We start from the raw sequence: 15,445 nt of genomic DNA, 5'->3' as shown, positions 1-15,445 counted from the left end.
TCTCAGATAGGGCAGCAGATATCACCTTCACTTTAAGTCAGTGTGGAACATGACCAAACTTAAAAGGGTTTTGCGAGATTTTAATACTGATGACCTATCCTCAGGATAGGTCATCAGTATTTGATCAGTGGGGGGTTCGACACCAGGGACCCCAGCCGATCAGCTGTTTGACTCCCGTGAGTGCCGTTGCCTTCTCGCAGCTTAGTAAGTACAGCACCATACATTTGATAGAGCCCATGCTTGGTATCGTGCTCAGCCCCATTCACTTCTGTTGGGCTGAGCTGCACCCAGGCCAGGTAACTGATAAATGTGTCATCACTGGCCTAGGAAAAGCACAGTAGCACCGCTGCCTTCTCAAACATCTGATAGGGGGTGGTCCTGGGTGTTGATCAGATACTGATGACCTATTATGAGGATAAGTTATCAATATTTAAATCTGAGAAAACCCCTTTAAGTTATTCCTGTAATAGGTCTTTTATGTTGTGAATACATGTCACTTGGAATCTAATGTTTATGGCTGGCTTTTGTGATCATTTTTATTTGTTACAAATTTTCTAACATAGTAACATAGTTTATAAGGCCGAAAAAAAGACATCTGTCCATCCAGTTCGGCCTGTTATACTGCAAGTTGATCCAGAGGAAGGCAAAAAAAAACTGTGAGGTAAAAGCCAATTTTCCCCACTTAAGGGGAATAAAAATTCCTTCCTGACTCCAATCAGGCAATCAGAAAACTCCCTGGATCAACGACCCCTCTCTAGTAGCTATAACCTGTAATATTACTACACTCAAGAAATACATCCAGGCCCCTCTTCTTTTAGTGAACTCACCATCACAGCCTCCTCAGGCAGAGAGTTCCATAGTCTCACTGCTCTTACTGTAAAGAATCCTCTTCTATGTTTGTGTACAAACCTTCTTGCCTCCAGACGCAGAGGATGTCCCCTCGTCACAGTCCTGGGATAAATGGATGATGGGAGAGATCTCTGATATATTTATACATAGTAATTAGATCTCCCCTCAGTCGTCTTTTTTCTAAAGTGAATAACCCTAATTTTGATAATCTTTCAGGGTACTGTAGTTGCCCCATTCCAGTTATTACTTTAGGTATGTCTGCCTTGTTCACAGGAGCCCAGAACTGTACACAGTACTCCATGTGTGGTCTGCATAGTGATTTGTAAAGTGGTAGGACTATGTTCTCATCACAGGCATCTATGCCCCTTTTGATGCAACCCATTATCTTATTGGCCTTCGCAGCAGCTGCCTGACACTGGTTTCTACAGTTTTTTTTGGCTGTTCACTAAAATTCCTAGGTCCTTTTCCATGTCAGTGTTAACCAGTGTTTTACCATTTAGTATGTATGGGTGACTTGCATTATTCCTTCCCATGTGCATAACCTTACATTTGTCAGTGTTAAACCTCATCTGCCACTTCTCTCCCCAAGCCTTCAATCTATCCAGATCCATCTGTAGTAGTATACTGTCCTCTTCCATGTTAATTACTTTACACAGTTTAGTGTCATCTGCAAACATTGATATTTTACTGTGCAAGCCTTCTACAAGATCATTAATAAATATATTGAAGAGAATAGGGCCCAATACTGACCCCTGAGGTACTCCAATAGTGACAGTGACCCAATCTGAGTGTTTACCATTAATAAGGATTAAATAGTATTCCTTACTGTTAATCTGTACAAAAAGGTCTGAAAATGTGAAACGAGGAAGGAAGAAAGGTGGGGGCTTACTAATGTCAATATAACCTATTGCTTGTGAGGCTTATGTGTTTGCTTTAGAAGTATTAAGAGTAGTAATAAGGGAAGTGGTCACCTGATGAAATAAGAGAAGTAGACAAATGACGTAAATACATAGGGCCAGATTTATCATGACTCTGACAGCTCACTCCACTTTCACATATGGCTAAAGTCAGTTTTAGCTAAGTCAGATTTATGACCAGCCCTTTAAGACTGTAATAAATGTGGTTTGACAGTAGCAGTTTATCCGTCAGTAAGCAGCTTTACAAAATTCGCACGTCTTTACGAAAAAGTTGCATGTTCTATTAAAAAGTCTCATAGGATAAGAGACTTTTTAAATAGTCGCAATAGTAAATCTGTCTAGAGATTCATTTACATAAGAAAACACGCCCACTTTCAGAAAACTGGCGAGCATAGTGAAGAGCAGAAAAAAGCCACATATTTTTGCGCAGTTTTAGCGATTGCGCAAAAATATGCAACTTTTTCACACCATTATTCTGACTTGAGCTGATGATAAATCTGGCCCATTGAGTTGATTTACTGCCCTTGTGCACTTTTTGTGTCACACTACTTAATATAGGACATTCTCTCAATGCAATGTATTACCTGTCTATTATACATAGTTACATACTGTACTTAATAAAGTTAAAAAAAGACCTAAGTCAGTCAAGTTCAACCAAGGGATAGGTGGGGACGCGAATCCCAGAAGGAAGTGAAACTTACTTTTAAGAATTCATCTAAACCCTTCTTTTTTTTTACTCGTTTTATTGAAGAGTAACATGGCAGGTCATGTCATAGGCAGTATCAAATAGTCATACATTTAGATCACATAGGACAAATTTATGGGTAATTCCAGTTACAATATAGTAGCAAACAAATCCCAGACAGATATATTGAGATGCATGCACATCAATAAAAAACAGAAGGAAAAATTACAATGTGACTATTGTGTTATTTCACTTTACATGGGTGAGTTTGTTGGTGTAGTTGCGTTATTGGATATGGTCAGCGGTGAGTCACACCATGGGCCCCATACTTTCAAGAACTTTTGAGGGCATTTCCTATGTATAAACAACACATTTTCCAATGGGATCAGCTGATTCACTAGCCTTTTCCAAAGATCTACTGTGGGCAAATCATCTGCCATCCACTTGAGAGCTATAACTTTCCTGGCCAGGAATAGAGTCTCCCTAAGTAAAATTTTGTTATAGTGGGTCCATCCATCCTGTTTCAGGATTCCAAGGATGCATGCCTTAGGACATCTAAACCCTTTTTAGAACTGTCCACTGTTCCTGCTGTGACCATGTCCTGAGGAAGTCTATTCCACAGATTCACATTCTTACAGTAAAGAAGCTTTGATGCTTTTTCTTCTCCAGTCGGAGGCAATGCCCCATAGTCCGGGTCAAAATGTTCAGGAACTAAATTCAGTGCAGAAAAGGTTTATAAAGAAATCAAATCAAAAGAAGCAAATAAGTTGTCTAAAAAAGAGCAAATAAAGCAATAGGAAATTATGACCTGAATGTTATGGAACTATGTCTCATTCTGTAAATGTCCTGTAGCTGTGTAAAGATAGGCATAGACGTGATATAGCTGTAGGATACATTTCTACCATGCATGGACAACTCATCTAAGGGTTATCACTCATAAGAACACAGGGTCACACATACATTCTGCTTCCAGCTCCATCCACTGTCTATTTTCTGGTGTCAGCAACTGCCCAAAACAGCCGATCACTATGTGTGGCCAGCGTCAGATCCCCATCAATCTGATATTTGATAGTAGTAAAGGAATGGGTTGGCAATCCACTTGGGTATTTGTAATGTGGTGCTCGGTTCCAATCCTGCACTCTGGTCTTCTCTAACTACATTGGCCGTGAACAAGGTCCAGGATGGACCAAAACGTTGGCCGCAATTGAGGTGCACCTTAAGGATGGAATAACTTATCCCTTCATTTCAAAAAATCTTTTGTTGAGTGCCATGATTTGACAGGATCTGATATTGATGACCTAACCTGGGGACCCCTAAACCTTTATAACTATACTTATAATTGTGTTACTAAAACAAAGTCCTATAAACTTCTCAACCTTTTTCTTTAAGCTCCACAGGTGATTCGGAAGATTCGGGCAGAACAATTTTCCGATGCCTCTGGAAATTTAAAACTCTGGTGCCAGTTCTTCAATATTTTAAGTGACTCAACTATAACCTGGTACAAAGATGAAATTCAAGTGGCAAAAGTAAAAAGAAGGTAATGATTATCGTCTTGTCTTTTATATAGCATCATTACCTTCCATGGCACTGTATAAATGTATGGCCTGTTCATGATTCCACGCACAAAACATAACAAAAGCATACGTAACGGGGCAAATGTATTAAAACTACAGACGTGGACAAAATTGTTGGTACCCTTTGGTCAATGAAAGAAAAAGTCACAATGGTCACAGAAATATCTTTAATCTGACAAAAGTAATAATAAATTAAAATTCTATAAATGTTAACCAATGAAAGTCAGACATTGTTTTTCAACCATGCTTCAACAGAATTATGTAAAAAAATAAACTCATGAAACAGGCATGGACAAAAATGATGGTACCCCTAACTTAATATTTTGTTGCGCAACCTTTTGAGGCAATCACTGCAATCAAACGCTTCCTGTAACTGTCAATGAGACATCTGCACCTCTCAGCAGGTATTTTGGCCCACTCCTCATGAGCAAACTGCTCCAGTTGTGTCCGGTTTGAAGGGTGCCTTTTCCAGACTGCATGTTTCAGCTCCTTCCAAAGATGCTCAATAGGATTGAGGTCAGGGCTCATAGAAGGCCACTTTAGAATAGTCCAATTTTTTCCTCTTAGCCATTCTTGGGTGTTTTTAGCGGTGTGTTTTGGGTCATTGTCCTGTTGCAAGACCCATGACCTGCGACTGAGACCAAGCTTTCTGACACTGGCTAGTACATTTCTCTCTAGAATTCCTTGATAGTCTTGAGATTTCATTGTACCCTGCACAGATTCAAGACACCCTGTGCCAGACGCAGCAAAGCAGCCCCAGAACATAACAGAGCCTCCTCCATGTTTCACAGTAGGGACAGTGTTCTTTTCTTGATATGCTTCATTTTTTCGTCTGTGAACATACAGCTGATGTGCCTTGGCAAAAACTTCGATTTTTGTCTCATCTGTCCACAGGACATTCTCCCAGAAGCTTTGTGGCTTGTCAACATGTAGTTTGGCATATTCCAGTCTTGCTTTTTTATGATTCGTTTTCAACAATGGTGTCCTCCTTGGTCGTCTCCCATGTAGTCCACTTTGGCTCAAACAACGACGGATGGTGCGATCTGACACTGATGTTCCTTGAGCATGAAGTTCACCTTGAATCTCTTTAGAAGTCTTTCTAGGCTCTTTTGTTACCATTCGGATTATCCGTCTCTTAGATTTGTCATCAATTTTCCTCCTGCGGCCACGTCCAGGGAGGTTGGCTACAGTCCCATGGATCTTAAACTTATGAATAATATGTGCAACTGTACTCACAGGAACATCTAGTTGCTTGGAGATGGTCTTATAGCCTTTACCTTTAACATGCTTGTCTATAATTTTCTTTCTGATCTCTTGAGACAGCTCTTTCCTTTGCTTCCTCTGGTCCATGTCGAGTGTGGTACACACCATATCACCAAACAACACAGTGATTACCTGGAGCCATATATATAGGCCCAATGGCTGATTACAAGGTTGTAGACACCTGTGATGCTAATTAGTGGACACACCTTGAATTAACATGTCCCTTTGGTCACATTATGTTCTGTGTTTTCTAGGGGTACCATCATTTTTGTCCATGCCTGTTTCATGAGTTTATTTTTTTACATAATTCTGTTGAAGCATGGTTGAAAAACAATGTCTGACTTTCATTGGTTAACATTTATAGAATTTTAATTTATTATTACTTTTGTCAGATTAAAGTTATTTCTGTGACCATTGTGACTTTTTCTTTCATTGACCAAAGGGTACCAACAATTTTGTCCACGTCTGTATGTATAAACTACCCATAGCAACCAGTTACTGCATAGACAGTTAGACACCAATTTTCGAAGGCTCTATATGAAATGAAAGCAGTGCTGTGATTTGTTACTGTTGACAATAAAGTAAATTTTTTCTTTTAGACCATTTCATAAATCTCCTCCAATGTAACAAGAAAAACATAGAAACATTCTTAATTAGATGCCATTAAACAGCCTGCACATATGAGATTATCTATTAGATGGTTCTTACTAAAACGTTCCAAGTAAGGGTACTTTCACACTAGCGTTTTTCTTTTCCGGCACTGAATTCCGTCATAGGGCCTCAATACCGGAAAAGAACTGATCAGTTTCATCCCCATGCATTCTGAATAGAGAGAAATCCGTTCAGGATGCATCCGGATGTCTTCAGTTCAGTCACTGAACGGCGTTTTGGACGGAGAAAATACTGCAGCATGCTGCGGTATTCTTTCCGTCCTAAATTCCGGATCCACATTGAAATGTATTAGTGCTGGATCCGGCATTAAAAATACTGCAATGCCGGATTTGTCCTTCCAGTCTGCGCATGCGTAGACCGGTAAAAAAAAAAATATATATATACAACGTATCTGTTTCTCCGGATGACATCCGGAGAGACGGATCCGTTCTTGCAATGCATTTGTAAGACGGATCCGCATCTGGATCCGTCTACAAATGCTGTCCGTTTGCATGCAGATTGCTGGATCCAGCAAGATTGCCGGATCACTCTGCCGCAAGCGTGAAAGTAGCCTAAGGCTCTTGCACACGGCCGTTGCCCGGCCGCATTGCGGGCCGCATACAGTGGGTCTGCAATACACGGGTATACAATTGTATAGGAACGAGCTGTCCCATTGAAGTGAATGGAACGGCTTAGGTGTAATTACACTGCTCACCGCTGTGATGTCGACGGTGAGCAGGTAAACAATGAAAAGAAGGCTGTGCTGGCACGGAGCGCTGCCTTCTTTTCAACTAGGTGATCGGGGGTACCTGGTGTCAGACCCCACCTATCTGATATCGATGACCTATCCTGAGGATAGCTCATCAATAAAAATATCTCGGAAAACCCCTTCAAGCACTAGCCTTTCTCTGGCAGTCCCATAGAGAACAAATGGAGTGGTATGGTGCATGCTCGAACAGCCTTCTCCATTAAAGGGGTTATTTTTGCATTATGAAAAATAGCAGCATTCCACGAACCTGTGGAAGAAAGAAGCTTTTGCTAATACCTACTTGGGCCTTGCTACACCGATACCTCACCCCCTGCTGCACTCACACAGGCTGCAAGCTCTTCTGCTCGATTCCCAACTGGATGTGTACACTTCTTTTCCTGTTCAGCTGCATAGTAGTAACAATATTCCAAAAATATCTGGGATATAAGCATTTTTTAAGTGTAAATTTAAAACTGTTTAGAATTATGGATTTTAATTATAACCAGTATCTTTCATGAGTTAACCTCTGTAAGAGACACATAATAACGAGGAAGTTTCTTTATCACGAGTGACAGAGGAGTTGGAGAACTTTGTTCCTTAAATGAGTGTGATGTGAGTACTCAGGTTCCCTTATTACATTTTTGTCAAAAATTATCTATATTAAGACTACCTTCACACTTGCGGCAGCAGGGTCTGGCAGGCTGTTCCGGTGGGGGAACAGTTTGCCAGATCCGTGCTAATGCTAGTCCACCATGCCGCCGGAGGTCTGCTCCAGCCCCATTTACTATAATGCCGGCCGCAGCATGGCAAATATGCTGAAAGGCGGCCGGATAAAAACTACAGCACGCATCGTTTTTTGTCCGGTCGCCTCTTGGCTTGTTTGCTGAGCTGCAGCCGGACCTCTGCCCCCCCCCTCCATTATAGTGTATGGGGCAGGAGCGGACTTCCGGCAGCATGGTGGGCTACCATTAGCATAGATCCGGCAGGCTGTTCCCCCACCGGAAAAGGCTACCGCAAATGTGAAAGTAGCCTTAAGTGCACCAAGGATTAAAAGAAACAAACGTTACTCTACAGTACTAACATGCTAGCTAGTGAAGTGGACACTTATTTTATTCAGTGGTGCTACGATATCGGTATGCCATTGTAAGATAAAATAGTAGAAGGGCCACACCCCAGTAAGTATATACACATTCAATGTGTAAAAGGAGTGTTACTATAGGGAAGCGGCTGCTACAGGGCCCCAACTAAGAAGGGGGCCACCCAGAAGGAGGACTGAAAGATTTTACTGTCAGGGCCCCAGTATTATACAATGTCATTATATATAGTGACATGACATACAGTATATATGTGTAGGAGCTGGAGCGGCTGCCAGACCTGGTCTGAGAAAGCGATCTTAACTAGCTGTAGAAGTGGGGGTTGCGAAGAAGTTGCTGGGGAGGGATTCCAAAAATTTGCTTTGGGGCCCTGTCATCTCTAGTGATGCCACTGATGTGTAATTTATTCACCTATGTTCAACTGTACATTCTTAATAAAGTGAAAAGTCCATATAAACAGCATCATCAGTTGGTATACATAATAAACTTTTACTAACCAATGTGCACACAAGATGGAAAAAAAATCCTTTGTGGATTTTACTGCGAATATGTGGCAAGATTGGCATGTTTTATGCATTCCAAAAGGTGAAATCCATGAGGAAAATCTGCAAAAATAATTGACATGCTGCAAAATTATAATCCACACCACATGGCACTTAATGCATGGACATATATACACATTCAGTGGCTGTGATATCTTAAAAGCCCATCCATTTTGCTGCTGCAGTAATACGCAATGGATTTTCCAACCGCAAATCCGGACAAAAAATCAGTTGCATATATCACTGTACCATAGAAGCAATTATACCTGCTTCTAGGTGTGTCAGCATCTATGTCCAACAGCAACAATGTACAGTAATGAATCTGGTCAAGTATCTGCTAAAGTTGTGCAAACTTTGCTTCAAAAGGCCAGATGCTTAAAGGCTATGTACAGTCGTGGCCAAAAGTTTTGAGAATGACACAAATATTAGTTTTCACAAAGTCTGCTGCTAAACTGCTTTTAGATCTTTGTTTCAGTTGTTTCTGTGATGTAGTGAAATATAATTACACGCACTTCATACGTTTCAAAGGCTTTTATCGACAATTACATGACATTTATGCAGAGAGTCAGTATTTGCAGTGTTGGCCCTTCTTTTTCAGGACCTCTGCAATTCGACTGGGCATGCTCTCAATCAACTTCTGGGCCAATTCCTGACTGATAGCAACCCATTCTTTCATAATCTCTTCTTGGAGTTTGTCAGAATTAGTGGGTTTTTGTTTGTCCATCTGCCTCTTGAGGATTGACCACAAGTTCTCAATGGGATTAAGATCTGGGGAGTTTCCAGGCTATGGACCCAAAATGTCAACGTTTTGGTACCCAAGCCACTTAGTTATCACTTTTGCCTTATTGCACAATGCTCCATCGTGCTGGAAAATGCATTGTTCTTCACCAAACTGTTGTTGGATTGTTGGAAGAAGTTGCTGTTGGAGGGTGTTTGGGTACCATTCTTTATTCATGGCTGTGAGTGAGCCCACTCCCTTGGATGAGAAGCAACCCCACACATGAATGGTCTCAGGATGCTTTACTGTTGGCATGACACAGGACTGATGGTAGCGCTCACCTTTTCTTCTCCAGACAAGCCTTTTTCCTGATGCCCCAAACAATCGGAAAGAGGCTTCATTGGAGAATATGACTTTGCCCCAGTCCTCAGCAGTCCATTCACCATATTTTCTGCAGAAGATCAATCTGTCCCTGATGCGTTTTTTTTTTGGAGAGAAGTGGCTTCTTTGCTGCCCTTCTTGACACCAGGCCATCTTCCAAAAGTCTTTGCCTCACTGTGCGTGCAGATGCGCTCACACCTGCCTGCTGCCATTCCTGAGCAAGCTCTGCACTGGTGGCACTCCGATCCCGCAGCTGAATCCTCTTTAGGAGACGATCCTGGCGCTTGCTGGACTTTCTTGGATGCCCTGAAGTCTTTTTAACAAGAATTGAACCTCTTTCCTTAAAGTTCTTGATGATCCTATAAATTGTTGATTGAGGTGCAATCTTAGTAGCCACAATATCCTTGCCTGTGAAGCCATTTTTATGCAACACAATGATGGCTGCACGCGTTTCTTTGCAGGTCACCATGGTTAACAATTGAAGAACGATGATTTCAAGCATCACCCTCCTTTTAACAGGTCAAGTCTGCCATTTTAACCTAATCAGCCTGACATAATGATCTCCAGCCTTGTGCTCGTCAACATTCTCACCTGAGTTAACAAGACGATTACTGAAATGATCTCAGCAGGTCCTTTAATGACAGCAATGAAATGCAGTGGAAAGTTTTTTTGGGATTAAGTTAATATTCATGGCAAAGAAGGACTATGCAATTCATCTGATCACTCTTCATAACATTCTGGAGTATATGTAAATTGCTATTATAAAAACTTAAGCAGCAACTTTTCAAATTTTCAATATTTATGTAATTCTCAAAACTTTTGGCCACGACTGTACACCTTCAGAGGCAATTTTTGTTTATGATTGCATTTTACTCATTTATTAAAAATATTAAGCCATTCTGTCACAAAGGGTTAACTGTTTGTCTAGTTGTGTGAATGGTCATTTTTACTTTCACTTTGTGCAGGTCATCGAGTAAACCTTATCTCTAATTTATTAAGAGGTCATAAAAAAGAGTGTTTCGGAGGTCAAAGAGCAGAGAGAAGGAGTCCGTCAGCTCCTGGTCTGACGGAAAAAACTGAAAATCCAAAGGGTTCTACTACAGCATCTCAGCTCTGTACAGAAAAATGGATTCCATATTTCTAATAAAGACCAATTGGAAAAAAATGATTTTAGCTCAAAATAAGTACACTGCAATAATAATTTTTTTTTTAAATTGTCCCCAACGGTGTACACAGCCTTTACATTTTGAAAAAACTACCTGCTTAACTATTTCATATTTACTGAAGAGCTTAATTTCTACAGTTTCATCTTGGAGTCCTGGAGGATTAAGCCAGTTCCTGGTGGATTGTACATTCTTTTATAAACGCTGGATTCACATGTTGGTGTTTTACCAGTGATTTTAATCAGAAATCATGAGCCAAAACCAGTTGCGTGTGTAAAACACAGAACAGGTGCAGATCTTGCCCTTATACCTTCACTCCTGGTTTTGGCTTACAATCACTGATGAAAATCACTGACCAAAACATTGATGTGTGAACAAGGCCTCAGGATAATTAAATGCACTGATCATAACCTTGTGTCATGTTGCTGACTTTTAATGTTTTATGAAAGATCAGACACGGTTTCGGATGACAAGTAGGGAAATTCATTTTAACAGCATTATATACATGGTTACACATTTTGCTTTTGTTACGTCTCTCAATTTTTTCTCTAGTTCTGGAGATGAAGGGCAGGTGGCACTTGCTGTTGTACAAGCATCGGTGAAGGACTGTGGTGTCTATCAGTGCACCATAGAGAATGAATATGGATCGGATTCAACAGACTGCCTCCTAAGCGCAGAGAGTGAGTTCTGTTTGCTTGTTACATCAATTGAATACAGAAATGTGTTAATATACTTCTTGAAGATCCACTGTCTATCCACTTGAAATACACATTGTATAAGGGAACAAGGACATTTCTAATAAATATTACTGGAATGACTATAGAGCAGGACAGCAGCAGGGGACTGACATTTCCCATTAACAGAATACAAAAGCCTGTATTCTGAGAATAGAGAAAGCAAAAGGGCTGACACAATGTGCTGTCCCCTGACATCCCCTCCAATAGCGCTGGAGGGGACAGTTTAATTTAATTTACCCCTGAGATGTGATGATATTCATAGTGATAACTAGCAAGGGCCAAAAAGAACCATCAGGCAGAGGAACAGGGCAAAGGTGGAGAAAGACAAAGTATTGGCAGCTGTATGTAAACTTTCTAAAGCTTAAATCATACCTGAGTCTTCAAAAAAGTGTGCATATTGCCTGTGCTTCTTTTTACAATAATAACTCTGAAGGAATAAGCCTTTTCAGGCATTTTCACCCTAATTATTTCAGAAGCAGGGGGCGTCTCCCTTCTGAGGAATCTGCCAGCACTGTACTGCTGTGACGTGCTTTCCCTTACTTCCCACTATGTTTGTTTTCAGCTCCTAAGCTCACAGGACAGATAAGGATGGAGAGATGACACTTACAGAAAGGCAGGAGATTCCTGTGATGTTCAGAAGCAGGGGGGTCTCCCTTCTGAGGAATCTGCCAGCACTGTACTGCTGTGACGTGCTTTCCCTTCCCACTATGTTTGTTTTCAGCTCCTAAGCTCACAGGACAGATAAGGAGAGGGAGATGACACTTACAGAAAGGCAGGAGATTCCTGTTATCTTCAGAAACAGGGGGCGTCTCCCTTCTGAGGAATCTGCCAGCACTGTACTGCTGTGACGTGCTTTCCCTTACTTCCTACTATGTTTGTTTTCAGCTCCTAAGCTCACAGGACAGATAAGGAGAGAGAGATGAGACTTACAGAAAGGCAGGAGATTCCTGTGATGTTCAGAAGCAGTGCAGAAGCAGTTCTTTAATCAGGCTCAGGAAGTGAGACCCCTAGTGGCCATGACTTTACAGTTTTTTTCAGGTGGATGCAGGCAGATTTTTTTAAATGATGTGATTTAGAAATTTGCTATTTACTCCATTCTCTATTAACTTAAAGGGAACCTGTCATGTGGATATTTGATTATAATCTAACTAATTATATACAATCATTAACTACTAAAAAGTGCCTTAGATGTATTCACTTACTGGTGTGACAGATGGTTACCTCATAATATACACACAAAGATACCACATGCTGCATGCTAATGAGCTGATTCGAGTCCAGTGTGATGTCATTGAGTCCAGCGTTATGTCAGTGAGTCTAGCGTATATTTAATTCAGAGCTATAGCCACTCCCCTGCCCACCTGCTGCTGATTTATATGGAAACAAACTCATCATTATCAGCTGGAGCTTTTCAATACAAGATGTTGGCAGATTGACTTGGTCAATTAAAGAAAGTGACCCAGTATTTTGCTAAAAAAAATCAGTCACTTATTTATGTTGCCCTTAGTTAGGACACCATAAAACTGGTGACAGGTTCCCTTTAAATGTAATTGTGTGAAAGTACAGTGACTCTTTAAGTTTAGTCTGGCTATTGGTTCTTAGACAAGGACACTGTTCCCACAATCCAAAACCTCTTGATTATGTCTGATGTTATATCTGAAAGGATAACACAACTTGCCATAGATCTCACCATTCAGTCTCAATAATTTAATTGGTCCCCTAAGAGCAATATGTACAGAGATGGAAGATTTGGTTATACAAGTGAAGAGTTTCCAATGAAAATAGGAATTATTAAGAGGTTGGTGCTATACTTTAGAACAGTGTTCCTCAAGCCCCAGTACGTGAGAGGGTAGGGGGCCTTTCAACATTCAGCTGTATCGCTGTCCTCAGGGCAGCAATACAGTTGAATGCTGAGGTGGAACACAGAAGACAATGTCTCCCTGCCCCGACACTCACTCTCATAGGTTACAGTCAGTGAGCCTGAAGCCTATCAGAGGTCAGAGCAGGCTGCGCGATTACATCATCATCATTATTCCACCAGAGCCGGGCTGCAAGCAGCTCAGGACACCGGCCAGGATGGAGGTGAGTATTTGTGCTTATCTTCTTTTGCAGCATGCTGTTTGGCCACTATAAGGGGAGTCATTATTATAACTGGGGGCATTATAACGGTGCATCTTTTTCTACTGGCAGCACTGTAAGGGGGCAATTAGTACTACTGAGGACATTATAAGGGGGGATTTTTTGTACTGGCACACATAAGGGGTCAATTAGCAGTACTCTGGGCACTATAAGGTAGCATTTATCTCTACTGGTACAGATAAAGGGGCATCAGTACTATTACAGAAACTATGACGGGACATTTTTCTTCTACTAGCAGCACTATAAGGGGCAATTAGTACTACTGGGAGCACTATAAAGTGGAATTTTTTTATACTGGCAGCACTATAACAGGGCAATTAGTAGTACTTAGGGCACTATAAGGGGACTTGTTTTTCAACTGGCAGCACTATAAAGGGACATTACTACTACTGGTAGCACGATAAGGGGTTATTCTTCCTATTTGCACATACAAGGGGGCAATTAGTACTACTGGGGCGCTATAAGGGGGGGGGGGTTTCTACTGGCACATATTATTATTATTATTATTATTACAACTGTGGGTCACTATAGCAGGCATTATTACTTCTGGGGCATACTATGGTGGGTGTCATTACTACTAGGGGGCCCTATAAGTGGTCAGTCATATTTACTACTGGGGAACACTGGGTGCTTTAATACTATTGGGGGCATTATAGTGCTCTTTATAACTACTGGAGGGCACTGTGGTGGGCTTTATAAGTACTAAAGGGTAATGTGGTGGGATTTAATACTACTGGAGCACTATATGGGGCATTATAGACAGGCATTATTACTGTGGGTATTATGGTGGGTTTTATTACTACTGTGGAACTATGGGGAACTTGATTACTAGTATGAGCAGTATGAGGGCATTTTTACTATTGGGGGACAATGGGGGACATTTACTATTGGAGCCACTGTAGTATTATTGGCAGAGAATTATTACAGTTGGTAGGAGTTTGGGGAGTACTATTACTGTGGGGACACCCTGGCACACTATCAACTTAATGTCAGGGGCAATATTTGCTGGGCGCACTTATTTTTGAGGGCATTGTGTGGCAATACTTCTTAATGGAGGCACTATTTGTGTGCTACTAATATTTCCAAGGGTACTATCTGTTTCTGCAGTATAGAATTGGGGAGAACAGTGGGCATACTTTTAGAGGTGGAAGGATGGGCCTTTGAGAAGGTGGGAGGATGATTGAAAATTAGGGGTCTAAGATTACCGTGCAACAAACTGTGCAGAGATGAGACATGGCAGTCTGAATGGAGAAGATGAGGAAAGAAAATGTCTACATCAGAGAAGAGATGTCACTGGATGGATGAGGTTTGTAGTGCTGTATTACCCTGTATGTTTGGTAGTGCTGAATGTAATTTAAATAGTAATAGTCATCATGGGGTCGTGTATGTAATTTTGATAGGAAAATTAGCGCTGCATGCTGTGCTACTCTTTTTGTCAAATCTGAAGGAACTGCTGACATAGAACAGAGCCTATGATATCAGCATGAAAATAGTCTTATTTGGTTAACATTTATCGCTGTTGCTTCCTTGGGGTACATGGTGCAAACTTCTTGTCACTATGGGGATTTGGTGTAAAAAGGCTGAGAATCACTGTTTTAGAAGACATCACTGCCTTTTGCAAACCATAAGACAATGGTATCTAGTATGTGACTGATCAGTTATTAACGTACCTGTGTATTCTCTAAATAATCAGAAAAGGCTCTTTAGGGATAAAAACACTGCGTAGTACTGCCTCCTGTGATAAGTCATTTATTCACTAAGTGGCTACTTGGTCTTCAGTTTTGTGATTAAGAGTGTAAATACTCCTGTGACTTAAGGTGCCCAAACACATTAGTCTAAGGGTCCAGTCACACGTCCTTAGTGCATCCGCAATACACCCGGACAATAATAGGACATGTTCTATTTTTTTCTGGAACCGCGGATCAGAAGATCGGCAGCGCGCCCTGGAAATGCGGATGCGGAGAGCACATAGTGTGCTCTCTAC

General features: G+C 41.1%; 1 protein-coding gene across 1 annotated transcript in view; it reads left to right on the top strand.

Annotated features, from left to right (window-relative positions):
- The window catches only part of LOC122927741 (alpha-protein kinase 3-like), a 139,416-nt gene that overhangs the window by 92,587 nt on the left and 31,384 nt on the right, over positions 1-15,445 (top strand). The window contains exons 8-9 of the mRNA XM_044279877.1: positions 3,841-3,988; positions 11,138-11,265. Coding sequence (XP_044135812.1) covers positions 3,841-3,988; positions 11,138-11,265 — 276 coding nt within the window. The remainder of the gene's footprint in view (positions 1-3,840; positions 3,989-11,137; positions 11,266-15,445) is intronic.

The sequence above is a fragment of the Bufo gargarizans genome, chromosome 2 (assembly GCF_014858855.1).
Source record: "Bufo gargarizans isolate SCDJY-AF-19 chromosome 2, ASM1485885v1, whole genome shotgun sequence".
In the NCBI taxonomy this organism is placed as follows: domain Eukaryota; kingdom Metazoa; phylum Chordata; class Amphibia; order Anura; family Bufonidae; genus Bufo; species Bufo gargarizans.
The sequence above is the reverse complement of the archived record's forward strand: the minus strand, read 5'-3'. Positions and strand labels throughout refer to the sequence as shown.